This window comes from Lissotriton vulgaris, chromosome 11 (genome assembly GCF_964263255.1).
Source record: "Lissotriton vulgaris chromosome 11, aLisVul1.2, whole genome shotgun sequence".
Taxonomy (NCBI): Eukaryota; Metazoa; Chordata; class Amphibia; order Caudata; family Salamandridae; genus Lissotriton; species Lissotriton vulgaris.
In genome coordinates this window covers 1075795244-1075817764 of record NC_141699.1, presented here as the reverse complement: position 1 = coordinate 1075817764, position 22521 = coordinate 1075795244, and the positions used below count along the sequence as shown (strand labels likewise).

The window sequence follows — 22521 nt, the reverse complement described above, 5'->3', positions numbered from 1 at the left end:
AGGCAAAATGTGGCGACACTGCCATCAGAGCAAGGATACTATGGGGTCCATTACGATGGGGGGCGGACAAAGGCCTCCTGCCATCGCAACGGAGCCAGGGACCAACCGCCAAAGTTGCGGCAGTCCCGCAATGTATATTATGATGGCGGGTGCATCCTGGGCCTATTACATTGCGGGTGGATCAGCTGGCTGCAGACTGGCCCGCAATGCAATAAGAGTGCGCACATCATTGCCATGCACTACATGGCAGGCACCATATAGTGCATGGCAATGAGGGGGGCCCACAACGGGTCCCCAACACCAGACACCGCATGCCTTTCCATGATGGCAATGCCACAATGGAGAAGCTAATCTCCGCATGCATCATAATATGGAGGGCGGCGTCTTGCAGACACCGCCACCATATTGTGACCCTTTTCTGCCTGGTTGATGAGTCGATCATTGGACAAGCAGCATCCGCCGAGGACCCCCCAGCCATACTAATATGGTAGCAAGACAATCGGACATGGATACGGGCGGATCGCCTCCGCCGGGCCAGCAGTGGCCAGCGCCAGCCCGCCGGGGGTGATCCACCCGCCATCCTAATGGGCCCATCTTCTATGTTTATTGAATACAACAGGTCTCCCAGACAGAACATGCACGCTGCCTAGGCTCGACCTAAAAAGGAATTGCTTCTGGCCCAGTTCTGCCTTATGAGATTGAATTTGAGCCTTATTTGATTAGCCGACGCTCTCAATGGCGGATGGAGATCTGCTTTATAAATATAAGTGATAATTCTTATCTTCCTGGGTGACCTCTTTGCCCAGGGTAATTTTGCTCCCATAAGTTAGCATTGGAGTTAACTTAGCTTCATCACCTGAAGTAAGCGCTCTAGGCTCAGACCCCATAGACTCTGAGATAAAGTCACAAGGTGAAACATGAGGCTTTTTGAAGAAGGCCACATAAGTGTTAAAGGTACCTTGGTTGTTAAGATGAATATATCCAGATATTTATACTCTTCTCTTTGTGGCGGCCACTCCCCATTGTGGTGCCACTTTCCATGGTTTGTGGTTTTCTTTCAAAAAATGCACAACTTGTTTTTTGTGTGATTTATTTGAAGGCTATTTTTTTCTTGCTAATGTAGAGGTACAATGTTGTTAGCAGTCGCTGGAAAACCAATTTTGCTTTGGCTAGCAATACAAGATCACCTGCATAAAGTTGGTGTGTCATGCTTTGTCCTCCTCTTTTAGCGGAATGGCAGTTAACTTCATCTAGGGCCTCTGACAAATCTGCAATATAAAATTTGAATAGTAGAGGTGCTAATACTTAGCCTTGCTTCAGCCCGGAGTTTGTAGGAATTGTTCGTGAGATATTGGTCCCGTCCCCTAATTTAACCTTCACCTAAGTGTTTGAGTACAGCTGTTTAATAGCTCTCATTAAGTGTGATGGGAGGCACCAACCTTGCAGGGGACTAGGAATGCAATCAAAAGTGGCTCTGAAGTCTATAAAACAAAAATAATGCATTGATCTGCTTCTGGTTGCCTTGTCACGCATAAAAGCCAATGCTATTAGGTTTGTGGTAGTACAACAATTTTCCCTGAAGCTGCACTGGCTTCTGGGGTCAACCTGACCATTATTTGCCCATGCTTTTAGATTGTTGAGCAAAAGACTTGCAAAGAGTTTCGCAACATTGTCTATAAGGGCTATGAGACGATAGTGGCTAGGTTCTGATTTTGAACCGTCCTTGCAGATTGGTTGAATAATCAACCCCCTACCCATGGGATTTAGGGATCCAATTTGATGCCAAGCAAAGCCCAAACAGTGGGGACAGTACTATGGACCAGAAAGGGATCTACTGTGAAAGGAGCTGGCAATAGGCCGGTAGGGCCAGGTACCCCATCTTTCCTCACTCTGTCAAGTTTAAATCTGGTGTGTTCCTCTGGCAAGTCTATTGCAGGATTGTTAAAGAATTCCTTAATGTCAAGAGGGCGCTCTTGCTGTGGTTGAGGTGATTGTAGTGCATCAAGATTAGTGGTGATTAGTGGATTAGTTATCAGGAAGTGTAATGACTGGTAGGAGATCCAGGCTGATTCACGGATATTAGTGTTTGTGGTTCTCTTACCTCCAATTGATATTTGGTTGACCATGGACGAGAAAGGTTTAGTATTCCTCTTCTTGCTCACAAATGGAAGACGGGCCCAAAAGTAATCAATCTTTTTTACTTTAACAGCCAGATTGATCTGAATTTGTCCCCTGATGTTTTTAGTTTTAGTTTCGCCATGAAAACATTTTTTTAAAGGTGGCGCATATTGTGGTTCACTTCACTTGTCAGAGCTTTCTGGCTCCTAGATAATTTGAATTTGGCATTGGGCTTTGATGTTATTATACATCCATGGTTATCGGATTGACATTTTGGCAGGAATAGGTCTACAAAAACAACCGATTGTACAATGGGCGAACTGGGAGTTGACACAATTACTTTGTTGAATTTTAATCCAATTCATAGCATCAGTACCTATCCTATTGTCCCATTTCAATCGTTTGATGTGTTCAATGTGCATGCCAGTGCTGGTAACTGGCACAGCATCCAGTTTGGTCACACGAATAGACATATGCATTTGTTGCTGTCTATGGCCACTTTCGAGGCGGTCCCCGAGGGAAAAATTAGTAATGTACCTAAACAGGGTGGTTGGACTCATAGTAAGGTCAATATATCAAATGGACGTCTGTTGCATGCGTCCATCTGGTGGTAATCACCAGTAAACCAGTCAATTAGCAACCTAAGGCCCAAAGTTTTGCAATCTGACAGTAAGGAGTCACAGTTTTGATTTGATGAGTTTAGAATGGCACCCTTTGCGTCAGGACGTCGCAAATTAAGTCCAGGTCATTGGCATCCCTACTCTTGGTACCACAGTCAAGTTTGTGTTGAAATTGCCTGTTACAAGATTATTGACTAGTAGGTATTTTATTTATAAATCTGTTTAGAATTTTAAAAGGGCTTATCAATTTTCCCACTTCTCAGATCTGCTGGGATGTATATCAGTGTTTCTGATCAGGAGGGAATGCTTCTCAACATGGTACCATGCGAGGAGTTTCAGCGCTTGCACCCATGGTTCTTTCAGGGGGATCTCCTCCTAAGTAACTGTAGGGATGATGAAATGTAAATTGTCAGGCCGCCCATCGGGCGTCCATTGCTGCTGACTTTGATTGCTGGTCTTTGGCGTTCTTGTAGCCCGTGAACGGGGCGGTTGCTGGAGCCCAGGTTTCCTTTTTTATTAGTGATGGTGTGAGCTAGAAATGTTGTACTTTTATGGAGAAAGCAAGGGCCTGATTCACAAACTGCACTTCTACTATGAAAGTCCATTCACATACTACATGCAGAGTTTTGCGACTCCACATTCCCTACACTTATGTGTGTGGTGTTCTCCATCACAATTGCAGAATCTCCAGGTGTGGATGGATCCGCACACATAAGTATAGAGAGGGTGGAATTGTAAATCTCCACAAATAGTTTGTAAATACCTAAAAGTAGTAAACCACCACAAAAGTAAGTAACTAACTTTGTGAATCAGGCCCAAAATAATGTTCTCCTGTTGATTGAGTTCATGACATGTGTTTCTTCATTATACTACTAATGGCACAAAAGACAAGGGGCCATATGACATATTGGGCTCACATTCTTGATCTGTGCTGCAGCACACTATTAATTTGGGGCACTGGTGCAGACCTGATTAGGTTTCCAAAGGGAGCCTGCAAGGGGGTTCAGCATGTGTGGGAATGCCCTCCTCAAGAAGCACCCTCATGGGATGCTGCACTGGGTGCTACCTCATCACTGGTGCACAATCAGTGTCTTACTGCAACTTGTATGCCTCTACCCTCACTTTGTAGTATGCCACAGGAGCAGAGGCTTTCTATATATCACAAGGGGCTACACCCCCATAGAAAAAATAAAACACCACTTTTGTATCATGCTTGTGCACTTTCTGAGTCAATTTGATCCTTAATTCTGTAATATCCAAGTGCCCCAGGGGTTGAAAAGCAAATGCAAAGGCCCCTTGTGCCTCCCCAGATACTTTGTTGTACAGTCCTATGTGTTTGTAGTGTTGAAAAATCATTCCATAGCATTCATAATTCTAAAGACACAAAATCTGGCTCCTAATCAAATGCACCAATACGTCTTCCCCTGTCCTTGCAGCTCTATGACTTTGCACCAGGCTTGATGCGCCATGTACCAGGTCTTCATCAGACGGCGTTTAAGTCATGGATGCAGGCACGCAAGTATATTCGTCAGGAAATCAAGATGCATCAGGAGAGCATGGTGGAGGATGCACCCCGTGATTTCATCGACATGTACCTGATGCAGCTATCCAAGGTAAGGACTTCTGCTCTTCTTCACCCCCCTCACCTCATAGGAGTAATTTCTACTTGTTAAATCAGAAATATCCTGTTTCGTTCTCTGTTAGCAGCAATACCACTAAATTATCATCTTTACAGTGTGTTGTGGTATTGATCAATAGTCTTGTTTCCCTCATTTGCTCTACCAGTAATTGGAATAGCAGGTAAGTGCACCTTTAAGGTACACCATGAATGGTTATAGCAGTAAAGATTTGCTCTCGTCCCTATAGATTTGCTGTTAGTGTCTAGAGCTGTCTGCATTTTTTCCATTTGTTTTTACTGTGAGTGGTAATGCCACTGTTTCCCACTAGCAAGTGCTGCACTGGGGCTTAGAAACATGCTGTCATTTGAAACAGGATTATCCCTGGAACTCTACATCATAGACTGATGGTTTGGACAGATCTTGAATAATGATCCAAGTACATGGAAGGAATCTCCTGTGTCCCTTTTGGACTGGTATAAGGTTGATTTTGACTCTCACAAGTGTAACGGAGAAGGTGCAGTCCATTCAAGAAACAAGAATATACTTGTCTCTAAGATGAAGCAATTGTCAGCTTTTGTCAGTAATAAACAGATGACTGTAGACTCTGTGAGGTACATGATCGCTCATTACAGTTCTTTGAGTCATCTTCTACTCAACCCATGTGTGCATAGTGGGTAGCCTATTTTGACATGATCATGCAACTTCTCTCCTGCTTTCTTTTCAGGGAGCCGTAGCATGGTTCCTCTCATGGCATAGGCTGGAGGTCAAAAGAGCAACATGGGGTATCTTGGTCAGATGTCTCTTCAAGCTAGAGGGTAGATCAGCTTCCAAAGTCCAGACAAATACCAGAAACTGTCATAAACAGACAGTTCTTATAGGGGTCAGCTGAGAAGTTCAGTGAAGCTAGGTACACAGTGTACCATGTTCACAGTTCATAAATGTGGTTAAACATAGGTGGCCATCTTTTTTTCCTGGGCTTTCTTCCCAAACGTGGGATGCCCTTGTCAAAACTTTGCTGATGTTCATCCCTGTCTAATCATGGTGACCTTTCAACGAATAGAGAGGTCAAAGGAATGTGTGTTCCAAAGGTAGAAAGGCACTTCTGGTCTGGGTTTTATGAATGTTTAAGACTGTCCCAAATGCTAGACAAAAAGGGTGAATTCCTATGTGGCCACAGTGATGAGGGATGGCCACACATTGCAAAGGGAGTAAGTTACCCTCTAGTCGGGTCTGCAGATAGGATCATTATGTTATGTATATTTGTAAAGTGCATTGTCGCCCGTGAGAATATCCTGGCACTGAGCAGGTGTGTGTGTCTAGCACTGTCTATGGTAGGTGGGTTAATTGAAAAGCCAGGTCTTCATCTTCTTGCAGAATAAAAGAAGAGAGGGGGAGGCTCTGAAAGCACTGAAACTGGTTTGATCAGCCCTTTAACCTCAATCAGGGCTCAGGCCAGGTCTAAACCTTCCGGAGAGTCTGTGTGCCTCTGCTGTGGAAGTTACATGGAGGATGTTGCACCTGGAGAGGCAACACATAAAAAAGCCTCCATCTTGTACTGGTACTATTCATACCTTATGAAGGAGACACTATCCACACATCACAAGGGCACCAAGCTATGAAACATGCAACCACACGGTTCACCACACATACACCACTACTTACCACATACTTGACCATACATGTCATTCTAAACAACTTGGCGAATAGTCAGTAGCCATACTCTGCTATAGTATGAGTTAACTTTGATGCATGCTGAGGCCAGAAGAGCCTTATGTAAGAGCTTCCCCACTGCATTATTTACCCTCCACCCTGATATGTGGCAACCCTTTATGAGGAATGACATCTTCTCTCAGCTGCATACAAGATAGGGAGTCACAGCCATCAGCCCTTTTCTATAGGACATTAAATCGTATGATTTGTAAATAGTGACTTCTTGCCCGACAAGCAGTGACAAAGCCAATAGGTCTCACCTATGTGACCTATCTGGTTTTGTTAATGTTTTTAGCCATTTGCCCAGGATCGCGGCTGCTGTGCACGAGGGTGAAAAGAAAAGACCTAATGATGAAACCCATACACCATTTTGTTGGCACACCCATGTGTTCAACGCAGATGCACACACTTACAAAGAACACTGTTTTGTCTTTTTAGCTACTGATTTTAGATGAATCAGTAGATTAAAAAAACTAGTAGGAAAGCAGAAAGTTTTAAAAGAAAGCTTGAGGTGCTTTAAAAAATAATGGATAAGCTGGTTGCAGGAAAGGCCAGGGTGAAGCCACATGGTGGAAGCGAGGGGGGATAAAAGCGCACCAGGGAGTCAGCTGGAGATCACCTGCACTCTCATGGAGTGCTTTAACAAAATTAAAAAATAGCTTCCTAAAAGTGAGCATAGGCCACACAGAAGCCAGACAATAAATATATGACTAAATAGGCTTTGCTTCATGGCAGGGACAATTACTAGACTGACAAAGGGTGCATCTAATAAGAATCAGGCAAATGATAGTCACAGGAAATAACTAATGATAAGCATTGGGTGGGCTGCAAGTCCCTGTGTGTTTTTCTGTAACCAGACAACATGTGCTGTATGGCAGGCCTATCCTAAAAATAACCTTTTCATGTGGGTAACAAAATACACAGAAAGGGCAGGTGTAGCCAGATTTTATTTCAAGAAGTGCAACAATTGAGAAGCTAAGTTTAGTTAGTAGCCAAAACTAAAATGCTTCTCAGGCCAAGTTATTATCCATGTTGACCAGCATAAAACATTCACTCACTGTTTTACTGACACATGTACAGCTTTGCATGTGATGTGGCTGTCCCCTAGTGGTTCTTGCAGGTGACAATAGTGACTGCGGTACGCCAAAGTAAATCTACTGAATCCCTACTGGCCAAACTCTCATCAAGGGTTCAGTTTATTTATTAATTGGCAGATTATGATTTATACTTTTCGCCACATTACTCTTTTTCATGTTAGTGTACAATAGGTCCCAAATAAATACATTTTGTGTGTATGTTACCCAGTGGCGGGCACCACTGGGTAGTTATAACTAGGTCAGCTTTTCCATAAGAAATGCATATTTTGTGGCACCATGTGATGAATCTCCACAAAACGGTCCAGAAAAGTACTCTTTTTAGCCTAGGTTGTGCTTGGAATGGTTCTGGGTGATCTGTCAAGCAGGGGCTGAGAAAAAAGGAGGTCCGGAAAAAGGTTCAATCCCAATGCGTTTTCTTTAAGAAGAGCTACCCCAAAAACTGCTGAACTAAATTACACCGAAATTGTCAGGAAGCTAGATCTTGGTCCGCTGATTTTGCCATCTTTGATTTGGTGTAAAATCTGTTTAGTAGTTTCTGACAAATTAAGGTTCATATATATCGGACCATTTTCATGGGCTAATTGCTCTCGTGGGAGTCAGACTCCAGCGGAGTGAGCACTATAATTGGCTGCCAGCAACATGTTGCTGGCAGGCATTTCAGAACTCGGGGCTCTCAGTCCCTTGTCTGGAAGTAAACCAATAGTAATATAAGGGGACAGGATAGGGATTCTCTGCCCCCGTAGGTCCCATGGGGAGGGGGGCACATAGAGACCCTTCTGGGGCCAAATTAAAATAAATAAATACATTTGTGCAGCAATAAGGCAGGACAAAAAAACAAAAAATGGCAGGCAGTGACACATTCTTCATTTATAGGTCCCAGGGTGGTCACCCCGAGACTGCATTATTCAGTTGAGTAGAGGGAGAGCGTGACCTCCCTGCCCAAGCCATTAGAGTTCTTGGGGAGCCTCCCTAGGGGCTGCTTAACATAGAGGAGGGGGGCAGGTGGCCACCCTTCCAATGCTGTTTTGGCCCCAGGGCCCCCCATCTCCCTGGGCCCCTCATCCCCTAGGGCCTGAAGTATTTTATGGGTGGGGGCACATGCCCCCCTCCCAAGGTCACTTTTGCCCCCAGAGATCCGATCCCCTGGTGCCCAATCGAATACATTTGGGGAGGGGAACACAGGCCCCACTGCTGAGAAATTATAGACCTGGAGAAGCCCACCCCTGGGGGCCAAAATATGCCAATATGAAGAGGGGACTGAGTTGCCCCCCTCCCCAAGCTTTCAATGGCCCCAGGAACCTCATCTTTTAGGGTGAGTAACTTTTTAAAAGGGAGCGTATCCCCCATACCATGAACACTTATTGGCCCCGGTAACCCCATTCCCTTAGGTCAGCTCACTTGCTGTGACCAGGGGGACCCACCCCTGGGACACAACAGTTTCCCTGCCAGCACCAGCACGGGCAGGGAAACATATGTAATTAAAAGTGCCTTGGGCAGGTGTCGGTCCCCGAGGCAGCGGGGGAGGCCAAAGGGACTTCCCCACATTAAAAAAAATATACAGTGTGCCCCGGGTAGGTGGTGGTCCCCTGGGCTTTGGGGGGCCGAGCGGACAACCTGCATTTTTATTGCTACAGACCAAGGGAGGTGGCAGTCCCCGAGGCTTTTAATAAGTACAAGAGGGGGCTCCATGAGCCCCCTCCTTCATGTCACAGGGATTTGGCCCACCCGGGGATTCTTTGAAAAAAGATGCACCGGAGACCGCACCTTTTTTCGAAAATGTCGCCTTAGATTCGTGGATCCACCACAAATCTGCAGCAAAATTAAAAAAAATGCTTTTAAAATGTGGTGGGCCCCTGTGGAACCCCCTCAACATATCTCCCCTTTTCTTAATTTTTCACTTTTTTTCTGGGACTGGGCTTCAAGACCCAGGATGGCTGCGAACCCTTCCTGGTTGAAGTGTTGGCAGCCAATCAGAGCAGTGCATTTCCCTGCACGAGCTCGTCTTTGTTCGCCAAGGATTCATGGTCGGGGATATCACTATACATTTTGGCTTAAATTACTCAAAAACTACTGAACAGATTTACACCAAATAAACAAATGGCACTTCCTAGACCCGACATCTACCTCCCTGCCATATTAACTGTAAGTCTATTCAGCGGTTTGGTCTGTAGGTGTGACTAAACGTTCGTATGGTAATTAACATTAAAAACATAACCTTGTTTTACACCTCAAATTCTCATTCCGCACTGCACGGATCACCCACAAACTTTCCTATTCAATATTACTCACGTGACACTTTTTGGGCAAAATTTCATGCAAATTGGTTAAACGACGCCAAAGTTATAGTCAATTCAAAAAATGCTTTTTCTATGGAAATTAGGTCCTAACTATAACTACCTACTCGCATCCGCCCAACTAAATATATATATCTACATATATATATATCTATATATATATATCTATTCACTGAAAAAACATAGGTTTCAGACATGTTATAGTTAGGAATTAGCATTTAAAAAACCTTTGAAATTCACTGAAAAAACCATAGGTTTCAGACATGTGATAGTTAGGAATTAGCATTTAAAAAACCTTAGAATTTAACTGAAAAAAACATAGGTTTTAGTGGTGTTATAGTTAGTTGGACATTTCACTCGTACAAAACCATTGAAATTCCCCCGTTATAGTATATCTTGCGTGCCCGCAATCCACTGCTGATGATGTCACATATTACATCATTCATGACATGGTCAGTGACATCACTGATGACATCTCAAATGACATCACTGATCACATCACTGTTGACATCATCCTCGTGACAATCTGATACATCTTATCATACACTAGTATAACCTTTCAACACTCATTATAAAATATGGAGTACCATACATCATTACATCACTGATGACATCATCCAGTGAATGTGGTTTGGTTCGATATTTAAATAAGTATTATATATACCTATATATATATATATATATATTTATATATAGCAATCTGCCTTGAAGACTGAGCGCATGTATAAGTGTCTGAATTGAGGATTTAGTAGCAATGTGATTGACTGTCTAAGTGACGAATTTAAAGTGTCTCACTAAATATATGGGATAGTGTTTAAACTTTGTGAATACCTGCATCACTCTATCTCTTGTTGTATAAACTACTACATAGGTTGGTTACTAGCTATGTGAAAGTCTATATTAGTTATTCATTATTTAAGTGAGTATTTGTATGGGAGAGTGAATGAATGTGTGTGTGGTAGGGTTTGAGGTGTGTGACTGTCCAAAGATGTGTAAATAGTTGATTTAGTAGGTATATAAGGTTAAGACCGCATGTGAAAACAGTTGTTTGGGTGAATGAATCGGTTTATGGGTGTGGTGATGAGTAAATATATTTCTCAATGATACATGTCCAAGAAACTAGAAATATAAAAAGCAGTGTATGTGACAGTTGTATATAAATAACTATACATAAGACTCAATGATTGTATGAGTGACGTATGGATAACTGAATACTTGTAATAGTGATTTTATAACATACTAAGTATGAGTTACTATCTATATCAATAAATAAAGTGGTGTTTGTGTAAATGTGTAGCTTAGTTAATATAAGTATGATCAACTGTTTGCATAAGTGAGTAGAATGACTGCACAAGTGAATAGGATGTGTGCTGGTGTGTAATGTTGATGTAGGTGTATAAGTATATTTAATAGTGTTCTATTGATCTTTGTTAGCATGTATGAGTGAATCTATAGGTAAGTGTTTAGATGTGTGTGTAGATGTAGGAATCACTGAGTGGGTTTTTAGAAACTTGTATTGGTGTATCAATGGTTTCAAATATGGTACTCCATATTTTATAATGAGTGTTGAAAGGTTATACTAGTGTATGATAAGATGTATCAGATTGTCACGTGGATGATGTCAACAGTGATGTCATTAGTGATGTCATTTGAGATGTCATCAGTGATGTCATAAGTGATGTCACTGACCATGTCATGAATGATGTAATATGTGACATCATCAGCAGTGGATTGCGGGTGCGCGAGTTATAGTTAGTACAACTAACTATAACGGGGGAATTTCAATGGTTTTGTACGAGTGAAATGTCCAACTAACTATAACACCCCTAAAACCTATTGTTTTTTCAGTGAATTTCTAAGGTTTTCTAAATGCTAATTCCTAACTATAACATGTCTGAAACCTATGGTTTTTTCAGTGAATTTCAAAGGTTTTTTAAATACTAATTCCTAACTATAATATGTCTGAAACCTATGGTGTTTTACTTTTTGTCAGTGAATTTCAAAGGTTTTGTAAATGACAATTTTTAAATGTATTAATTCATATATTTATTTTTTAGATACTGATTTACTACATTTTTTTAAACAATTTATTTTCAGATATTTTATTTTTTAAATTACATTATACATTACATTACAAAATATACTTTCTCAGAATGAATTACTTTAGTTTAAATACTTTGCAAATACGCAATAGACTTTTAAGTACAGTAGTTACAATTGTTGTAATGTGCAACACAATTTCATACACAATGCAACATTGAGCTCAATGTGAATTTCTAGTTAAATGCAATTAGTTAATTTTTGGATTACTTTTCTAAGCACAAGACTAGATCCTAGATTCAGTCCTGGGATATCTCCTGTAAACAGTTGAGTAAAAACGCTTTGGTTACAGTAGTGATTTTTAGGGATTTTATTGTATTTTAAAAGTTGGCACAAACTTTTTCACATAGAATCACCAATGTTATTCTATGGGAGGAAATTCCCTTATCAGGTAAGTAGTGTTAACGTTACTTTTTCTTACTCAGTGGTGGATCCTGGATCCAGCACAGGTGCATCTCCTGTAAACAGTCGAAACAATGCGTTTAAGTCATACAGGCAATTTTTAAGGAATATTTTTAGTTTGTGAAAATAGACACTTAGAAACTTTTCTGGTGAAAACCACAAATGGATTCCTACGAAGGTAATACAAGTTAGTGGTAAGTGCGTTAGAATTACTTTTCAGGATCACTACTGGGCTCAAAGAAGCAGCACTGAGGTCACTCCTGATTACATGTAAGTGAATTGGAATTCGTAGTTCTGCTGATTTTATAGGAATTTTTGGACGTTTCACAAATCGACACTTAGAAGCTTTTCTGGTAAAAACCACACAATGGATTCCTATGGAAGGAAATACAAGTTTCTGGTAAGTGCGCTTAGAATGACTTTTTAGCTGGGCTAAAAGATGCAGCACTGAGTTCTCTCCTGATAACAGGTGAGTACATCGGAATTCATAGTTCCATCGGATTTTAGAGGAATATTTGTACAATGGTGAAGGAAGGGGGCGGGGCCTGCAATGACATGTGTGCAAACACCCCCTGCGGCATGTTTAAAGTTGGGGGATTAATTCCTCTTCAATGCTGCGGTCACCTGGGGGCCAACCAACCCACCACGTACCTCCAGTATGCGCCAGGGAGCTGAGTTGCAGAGAGGTATTCAGAGGCCACACCCTTTTTACAACACTCTGAAACACAGCTCCGTGGCTCTTACTGGAGGTACCTGGTGGGCTAGTTGACTCCTAGGGGACCTCTGGATTGAAGAGGGAATTAATTTCCCAACTTAAAACACGCCACAGGGCATGTTTGCACACATATCACCTTAGGCCCCACCCCTACATTCACCACTGTGCAAACGCACCCTGTGGCGTGATTTAAGTTGGGGGAGGAAGTCCCCTTGAATCCTGAGGTCTCCTGGTTGCCAACTAGCCCACCAGGTACCTCCATTATGCGCCAGGGAGCTGCGTTGCAGAGAGGTGTTCTGAGGCCACGCCCCTTTTTTCACCTCTCTGCAACGCAGCTCTGTGGCACTTATATATATATATATATATATATTTTTTTTTTCACTGAATAAAGCACAGGTTTCAGGGACATTATAGTTGGACATTTAACTACTGTAAAACAAGAGAAATTTGGTCGTTATAGTTAGTTGAGCTAACTATAACTCGTGCCCCTCATGCACTGCTGATGACATCACATCAATTAGGGCTGGCGAAGGCAGCGGTGTTCTTGCCTCTTTCGTGCAATGAGCTTGATGCTCTGCTCACCATAGCAAAGCAGTTCATCGCATTGCTTGCATTTTATAGTAATGTCACTAAAAACAGGTTGAATGTTCGGAATCATCTCGAATTCTGCTGCACGTTCTCTCCCTGATGTTGTGGGTCCTCCTGAAGATGTAGAGGCACCATCCCTTGGGGGATTACGTGCCAGGTCTCGGTCACTCTCTCGGGCATAGTTCTGGGGGTGCCTGCGTTGGACGTGGCGAATCATTGTTGAATTGCCAAAACTGTACTTCCTTTTTGGGTCTCCTCGGGAAAGCACAGTATGGCAGATTTGGCATTCTACTTTGGGAGCATTCACGTTTTTAAATCCTTCAGGTATTGAAAAAAATTTCCAAATAAAATGCTCCTTGATCTTGGGCTTAGGAGGCTCTTCCTGAATGAAGCCATCTGAGTCCTCACTACTGCTGGATGGTCTAGCTGCCATTCTTTGCACAAAATGGTAGGACAGAAAAAAACAGGTCTTGCTGTGCCCAAAGTGAAAGAAGAAATGAAGGAAATGGGTGGGGGTTTCATTAGTTGTAAAAAAAAACTGATAACAACCAATGAAAAGAGTTATTTTAAGGACACATGACCAGGGCTTTGATCATTTTGAAACCAAAACTGTCCTGAACCAATAAAAAGTGTTATTATTAGGGGCGCGTCGCGTAAGCGCGTCGCATGCTTACGTTGCGCGATCGTATTCGCTCAAGTGCTTCCGGGTGCGCTTACGCCATGCGTATCACGCGGACGCAGCTACGCGATACGTCACAATGATGTTTTCGTTCGCGGCAATAGCGCTAACGGGGGCGCTAACGGGGGTGCGCACCGGGAGCGCTCCAGATCAAAAACATTTTTAAAAAAAAGAAAATAAATATTACATTTCATAGCTATAGACATTTGCTATTAAAAAACTTTGAAATTCACTGAAAAAACATAGGTTTGGGGCCTTATATATAGTTAGGAATTAGCATTTAAAAAACCTATGAAATTCACTGAAAAAACCATAGGTTTCAGACCAGTTATAGTTAGGAATTAGCATTTAAAAAACCTATGAAATTCACTGAAAAACAGAGGTTTCAGATCAGTTATAGTTAGGAATTAGCATTTAAAAAACCTATTCAATTCACTGAAAAAACCATAGGTTTGACACCAGTTATAGTTAGCTGGAAATTTTACTGACATAAAACCAGTGAAATTCCCACGTTATAGTTAGTTGGACTCACTATAAATTGCGCGTGCAATGCACTGCTGATGACATCACATATTACATCACTCATGACATGGTCAGTGACATCACTCATGACATCACTGATGACACCATCCTTGTGACAGAGTGACAGACCTCCTTTCACTGTAAAGTAACCCTTGAAACACATATTCAAAAATAGAAACTAACATTTTCAAAAAAGTGGAGATACCCATACCAGTTACAACAACCAATTCAGTAATTCCACCATTTATATACACATCCACTCATTCATCAACAGTTCTATATAGTCACTCATACATATACTCACTCATCATATGTAGTGATACACCTATACATCCTGTAACACACACACAGTCTTCCAAAAGTTGCTCACACACATACTCACACATGCAAATAAACTATTGAATATCCATTTATTTGTATACAGCTATACACACAATACCACCTTACTTCTAAGGAAACTTACACATACTTACTCTCTTAAACAATCACTTATAGAAACACATACTTATTTAAACAAGAACTCTTTCAATCTCTCACTCTCACATATACTCACTTATATACATCAATACTCACATATACTAGATTAAAACATATGTAGTTACTGATAAAGACACTAGCGAGACAGTCATTCACTTACTAACACACACATATACACACTCATCCATCCATACAGTCCTGCACATATGCCGTGTTCCAAACACATACAAACAGTGAGTCAGTCATTGATGCATCTATGTACTAAGTAATACCCCCAACAAACCATACAGACATTCATACTGATACTAAAACAAATCTAATAACCCATATACACACACATGTAGCTACTCACCAACCCATGCAGCCACTTATACACAAAGTGAAACACTGATACAAACATTTAAATATTTAAACAATACTCGCTAATATATGTATTCACTAAAATACACTTAATAAGCCAGTTAACCAATCAATTTCTTTTAAAAAAACATCCATTAAGACACTTATTTAAACATTTATTCTTCCATCGACCTTTACATATACATATATAAAACATATTTATTTTTCAGAAAGACACACATTCACTGGATGGTGTCATCAGTGATGTCATGAGTGATGTCACTGACCATGTCATGAGTGATGTAATATGTGATGTCATCAGCAGTGCATTACACGCAAGTTATAGTGAGTCCAACTAACTATAACGTGGGAATTTCAATGGTTTTATGTCAGTAAAATTTCCAGCTAACTATAACTGGTGTCAAACCTATGGTTTTTTCAGTGAATATATATATATATGTATATATATATATATATATATATATATATATATATATATATATATATATATATATATATATATATATATATATATATATATATATATATATATATATATATATATATATTACCTACTGGCTATCGCCAGTAGGTATATATAGTTAGGATTTTTTCCCTATGGCATTTTTGAAAATTCTATGTCTAATAACTTTGGCGTTTGTGGACGGAATCGGCTGAAATTTTCAGGAAAATGGCACATTTTGTTTCTGAGCAGCCCTTGAAAATTTGGGGGGGTTTTGTCGAGGGAGGGCCGAGAAAAAAGGGGGGTCCCAAAACACGTTTTTCCCATGTTAATTTCCATAGGGCGGTTGGACTCACTTTTAGCCCGAACGGCTGAATGGATTTGCACGAAACTTGGCAAAATTGTAGGGACTGTTAGCCCGATGTGCCTTTGCTAGGTCTCAATATATGTGCTTCAGTGGATTTTGAGAAATTAACGTTCAAAACAAGATATATATCTGTAACAGCGCTCTGGGCAGCGATCCGGTCCGCTTACTTTTCGCGAAACTGAACTTTGCGCGCAGAAAGCTGATTGGCTCTCCGGTGTCTGTCAACATTCTAAACAGTCCGGAGCGGCCGCCATCTTGTCTCTCTGTAGGATCGATAGAGAAGAAGAGGTGAAAAACGAAAGGGGAATTTAATGAAAGGGGGCAAGGTATCCCCCTCTTGACCCCCTAGGAATGTTGTTGGGGTTATTAAAGGGTCCCGTGGGGAAAAGAAAAAAAAAATGATTTTTCACGGTAGAAGCGCTTCACGGGCCGCGAACTGGGCCGCAAACTGGTAGCGAAACGGGAATTCGCCATTTTGTGCTTCGTTAATTAAATTATTAGGTATAAGGGGGTGCGGGAGACGTATCCTAATCCCCTATGTTTCCTGAGGGTGGCTGAGGAGGCTGATATATGTTGATACATCTCTTCCAGCGGCTGTGCGTGAGCTTTTTTTTTTTTTGCTGCGTGACAGTCCGGAGCGGCCGCCATCTTGTCTCTCGGTAGGATCGAGAGAGAAGAAGAGGTGAAAAACGAAAGGGGAATTTAATGAAAGGGGGCAAGGTATCCCCCTCTTGACCCCCTAGGAATGTTGTTGGGGTTATTAAAGGGTCCCGTGGGGAAAAGAAAAAAAAAATGATTTTTCAAGGTAGAAGCGCTTCACGGGCCGCGAACTGGGCCGCAAACTGGTAGCGAAACGGGAATTCGCCATTTTGTGCTTCGTTTTAATTGTTTAGAGATAAAAATTATCGCCGCACATCGGCCACAATGCATGAGTATCGTTGAAAAGTCAGCGATATTCATGCATTATCCAGCAAATGCTCTTAGCCGTGTTATCCACCTTCCATTGGATAACATGGTTAAAAACTGCTCTGTGCGTGAGCTTTTTTTTTTTTTTTTTTTTTTTTTTGCTGCGTGACGTTTGTTAACGTTCGATTCAATGGAAATCAGGAAGTGTTGACCACCATTTTGTCACTGCGAGTAAATATTTTGTTATAAATGAATCCTTATTGAAAAACATTGTCTGCGCCATCTTGCCTTTTTGTCCAATGCCACAATTTTGTCGTGCACGGCAGCCATTTCAGATGCCTTGACCAGGCCCACTCTCTGCACGCCGCCGATCCTCAGCATGGCTTCCCACCCTCGCAAGCATCTCCCCCACGCACTGGTCATCCCCGCTCTCTCCCTCATGCATGGGCCATATACTTCCCCCCATCTGCGCTGCTCTTCTCTGAGAATCACACCCTGTGCCCTCCCGACACCTCTCTTTCACCCTATTCACTACCGCACCCTCTGACACTCCTCTTCCTCTGTGTCCGATTGTCCAGGCCGGACCTAGGCTATCACCTACCCCTGCGGATGTAGTTTATGGCCCCAGCTGTAGAGAATTCAGACATGCCAACCCTCCCGATTCAGGCGTGTGACTACTGATTTCAGTGCTAGTCTCCCGCCTCCCGATTTCTGCAAGCAAAAACTCGGGGGCATATTACGAACAACTAGCGATAATTTTTGTCTCTAACTTGTTTAGAGACAAAAATTATCGCCGCACATCGGCGATTTTTATCGCAGATAAACCTTGCTATTATCGCAGAAAAGTCAGCGATATTCATGTATTATCGAGCAAATGCTCTTAGCCATGTTATCCACCTCCCATTGGATAACATGGCAGGTGTTAGATTTTGGAGATATTCGCGCTTAGCGCGAATATCTCCAAAAGTTGGTAATAGGAGATAGCGATGTTAGGGACTGTTTCCAGTCGCTAACATCTTGGCACGCCCGCTTTGCATGTCATTAGTGATAAGTATCACTGACATGCAAAGCGGGGCCCAAGATGGTCGCTATCTCCTTTTAGCTGTCACTAACTGGTGTTAGCGACAGCTTGGTAATAGGGAGATATTTTTATCTCCGCTTTCTTGGCTTTTAAAGCCAAAAAAGCGGAGATAAACCCCCTTGATAATATGCCCCACGATTCCTTGGGGGTTTCAGCTGACAGGGCTTGGTATTGTGTTACATGGTAATTTTTCCAGGAAACGTCAGAGGGTCGATGCAGGGGTTCTAGAAGAGGTGATAAACCATTTAAGCCTCATGAACAAGCGCATGGTCTTTTAAAGATTTGTGAAGTACTCGGGGCGGCGGTGTGTGTGTGTCCTCTTTCAGGAGCGGGCGGGGGGGGGGCACTTCCAGCAACTTGCCAGGTCAGGTAGTGTTCAACACGTGCATCACCCTTTCTCTGCCTGCTATTGCGCTCCATGCTTCGGAAAGGTAAGAAAAAGAACGTGCATTTGAGTTTGAAATGTCCGATCCTGCAGCAGCACACTTCCAAAGCCCACACATGACAATAACCCGATTCAAGGCCCCATTCACCCGTTTTAAAAAAAATAGATAACACTCCAACAAAGTAAGATTATAAAACTTTATTAACTATTAACTATAACGAACGGAACAAAAACTAAAAACATTTAAACATTTTTCAACACAAAAAGCAACAATGGTTAGAAGCTGTCTTTTGTGCGAATAGTCCCAAGGCAGCACAACGTGCAGAGTTCTGGACGGCACCCAGGTGATGTCGCCTGGGTGCCGCACTGGTTTTGGGATCCTACAATGCAGCACAGAAAAACAGCGTGGGGCGTCCCGGGTGGTGCGGGGGGAGGCCTCGTCAGTAGCGGTCTGTTGTGCGAATAGTCCCAAGGCAGCAGAACGCGTTGAGATGTTGATGGGACTGTGTCCAGTGTCACATGGCTGACACAACATGTACGACAGGCACCCAGGTGATGTCCAGTAAACTGCCGCACTGGTTTTGGTATCCTACAATGCTGCTCCGAAAATTGGCGTGCGGCGGCCCGGGGGTGGGGGAGGCGGCGTGAACGGGCCTCCCCAGGTGGCGGCCATCTAGCTGAGTTGCGCTCGCTTTTGCGGCTACAGCGTCTCGCTCACCATGTTGTTGAGTTGCTTCCACTCTTGCAGTGCAGCGATAGGCGGCTGCCACATGGCTCTTAAAATGGCGGACGGCTCCTCGGTTTTGGGCCTGGTCCACTGAAATGGCCCTGGGACACCTTGGAACTCGGACGCTTGCCTGCTAGGGCTTGGGCTCCATTCTCGAAAAGCGTCCCCTCAGCCGTGAAGATTCTACAAAAGTCTTGGGGGCCCCCGACTCCCGCAGGCTTCCGGTGGGGAGCGGCTGCCATGATTGCTCGCGGAATGACCACGACGGAGCCACGAGATGGTGGTGCTCTCATGCTGACGCCAGCTTCAGTCTGAATGATCCAGAAACAAGGTGGGGCTTTCATCGTTTGGGGAAAAAAAATGTTCTAAACTAATTAAAAGTGTTATTTTTAGGTCATATGACCAAGCCTTCCATCTTTAGGAAACCAAAAGTAAAATGAACCAATGAAAAGTTTTATAAACAAGTCACATGACCTGTTATGCGGCATAGGGCTACAAAAAGCGTAGAAAATCAGTTGGCACGTGAGGCGGCGTCAGTAGCGGACCGATGTGCGAATAGGCCGAAGGCAGCACAACGCGCCGAGATCCGGATGGCACCGAGGTGGTGTCCAGCAAATTGCCGCACTGGTGTGGCCATCCTACAATGCTGCGCCGAAAGACGGCGTGTCCAGCTGAGTTGCGGTCACTGTTGCGGTACAGTGACTCGAACGCGCCGAGATCCGGATGGCACCGAGGTGGTGTCCAGCAAATTGCCGCACTGGTGTGGCCATCCTACAATGCTGCGCCGAAAGACGGCGTGTCCAGCTGAATTGCGGTCACTGTTGCGGTACAGTGACTCGAACGCGCCGAGATCCGGATGGCACCGAGGTGGTGTCCAGCAAATTGCCGCACTGGTGTGGCCATCCTACAATGCTGCGCCGAAAGACGGCGTGTCCAGCTGAGTTGCGGTCACTGTTGCGGTACAGTGAGTCGAACGCGCCGAGATCTGGATGGCCCCGATGTTGTGTCCAGCAATTTGCCGCACTGGTGTGGCCATCCTACAATGCTGCGCCGAAAGTCGGCGTGGGGTGCCCCGTTGGCTTATGAGGTGATGTCAGTAGTGGACCGATGTGTGAATAGGTCGGAACCAGCACAAGGCTCCAAGATCCGAATGGCAAGTCCTGGATGTTGAGTGCCTCAGTTGAGAGTTCTGAGCAGTGCTTGTAAGACTATCTGAAGTTTGAAGACTGTCTGAAGCTTATTTGCACCTTTTGCAGCTTCACTATTGCCCAAGGTGGTGTTCAGCTGAACTTTTTTCCTTTTCCTTTCTGCTTCTTTTCCTACAATCCGTTTCATCTGAAGACACGACCAGGTCCCTGAATGTGTGTAGGGGGACGCTATTGAGTGAATGAAAATGGCGGCTTGTCCAGCTGAATTGCGGTCACTGTTGCGGTACAGTGAGTCGAACGCGCCGAGATCCAGGACCGATGTGTGAATAGGTCGGAACCAGCACAAGGCGCCAAGATTCGAATGGCAAGTTCTGGATGTTGAGTGCCTCAGTTGAGATTTCTGAGCAGTGCTTGTAAGATTGTCTGAAGCTTATTTGCATCTGCTGCAGCTTCACTATTGCCCTTGTGTGGCCAAAGGTCGCACATGACATAGGCGGCCGGCTCCCGAGGTCCGGCGGAACTTTTTGCCTTTTCCTTTCTGCTTCTTTTCCTACAATCCGTTTCATCTGAAGACACGACCAGGTCCCTGAATGTGTGCAGGGGGACGCTATTGATTGAATGAAAATGGCGGCTTGACACAAAGCTGACTCAAGCGTTACTGTTGATGCTATACAGACAAAAATTGGTTTTCAGTTTGTACATTCTTCATGTTTTTTTTTTTCCATCCAAGTCTGATTGAGAGTTTGTAGAAAAATGGCTTCAGATTTTCCACATACTACTCTTCAACATTCTTCCTAAATGTAACAATGTGAAACTCACTAGGAGAACGGCTGTTTCTGTTTCCTTTCAAAATGCTGCCAACAATATTTTCTGAATGGAAGACACCATCTTGTAGCATAAAGGGCCGAAAGGGGTTCTGGTCTGGCCGATGGTTGGTGGAGACATTTTGACTATATCTTGGACCTGCCCGGCCTCGCCCAAAATGGCGCCGGTATAAATGGGACTCGTAACTCCTTGCCCGCAAATGTATATCTAGAAAATGTTATTGTAAGTGGCCCTGTCCTATTTTAATTACAAAATGTATGTCCACCGATTCCGCAACTGTTAGACACCTTAGTTCTTGCAACCTAATGGCCCGCTCGTTACGTTCCTCTACAGTGTAAATGTCTCCTCATCATATACGATTTCAGTTTGCTCCGTGGCCGGCCCACGTGGTTATAGGCCCGTATTTGTATACTGACATTTTCACAATAAAGGTTTTTAAAACAAAACACGGTAGTAGTATTTACATTGGTAAAGTTTTTACTTTTAGTCACTGTTTTCGAATCAGTAAAAGGCAAGTGAAATAAAGCAGTCCAATTACATGACGGATAAAAGGTATAATATGTAGGAACGCAGTAAAGATAAATGGTCAAGGGCAGTTGTGTTTTTCATGTCTGCAACCTAAAGTGATCGATAAGAATCTGATAATCAGGCGTATCGGCGACTAAGACAGCAGGCCGAATCTCTTTTACTCAACGGTTCCGTCATGGAAGGAAGAAACGCCCTTTTTCTCGAAAAAGGAATATATTTTACTTGCAAGACAGTTGTAAATTTTCCGGGAAAGTACATTAGCCTGGAATATTATAACATATGTTTGAAAAAAAAATATTGTTCGAAAACAATAAAAAGCGTAATTTTTAGGTCATATGACCAAGCTTTTCATCATTAAATTAACAAAAGTAAAATGAACCAATGAAAAGTTTTATTAACAAGTCACATGACCTGTTATGCTTACGTTACGCGCTGCGCGCCGCGCCTCGGATCACTTCCGGGTGCGCTAACGCGGCGTGTCATATAACGCATTACGCGACAACGTAGGTCAAGAATATAGTCAAAATGTCTCCACCAACCAGCGTTCAGAACACAACCCCTTTCAGCAGTCCAAAAAGTTCTGTTAAATGACAACAGAGGGGACAGGCAACAAGAACCATCAGTCAAAGAGGGGAGGGCAAGTTCTTCTCTTCCGGGTCATGTTGGGGCGCTACCGGAACTGATCGAATTGGTAGTCTACAGTGTTTCTGGATGTTTCAGACTAAAGCTGGCGTCAGCATGAGACCACTACCATCTCGTAGCTCCGTCGTGGCCATTCCACGAGCAATCATGGCAGCCGCTCCCCACCAGA

The 22521-nt window shown here is 43.2% G+C and overlaps 1 protein-coding gene across 1 annotated transcript in view; it reads left to right on the top strand.

Annotated features, from left to right (window-relative positions):
• LOC147684143 (cytochrome P450 2J5-like) overlaps positions 1 to 22521 on the top strand; it is a 96704-nt gene that overhangs the window by 49098 nt on the left and 25085 nt on the right. The window contains exon 5 of the mRNA XM_086944534.1: positions 4175 to 4351. Coding sequence (XP_086800660.1) covers positions 4175 to 4351 — 177 coding nt within the window. The remainder of the gene's footprint in view (positions 1 to 4174; positions 4352 to 22521) is intronic.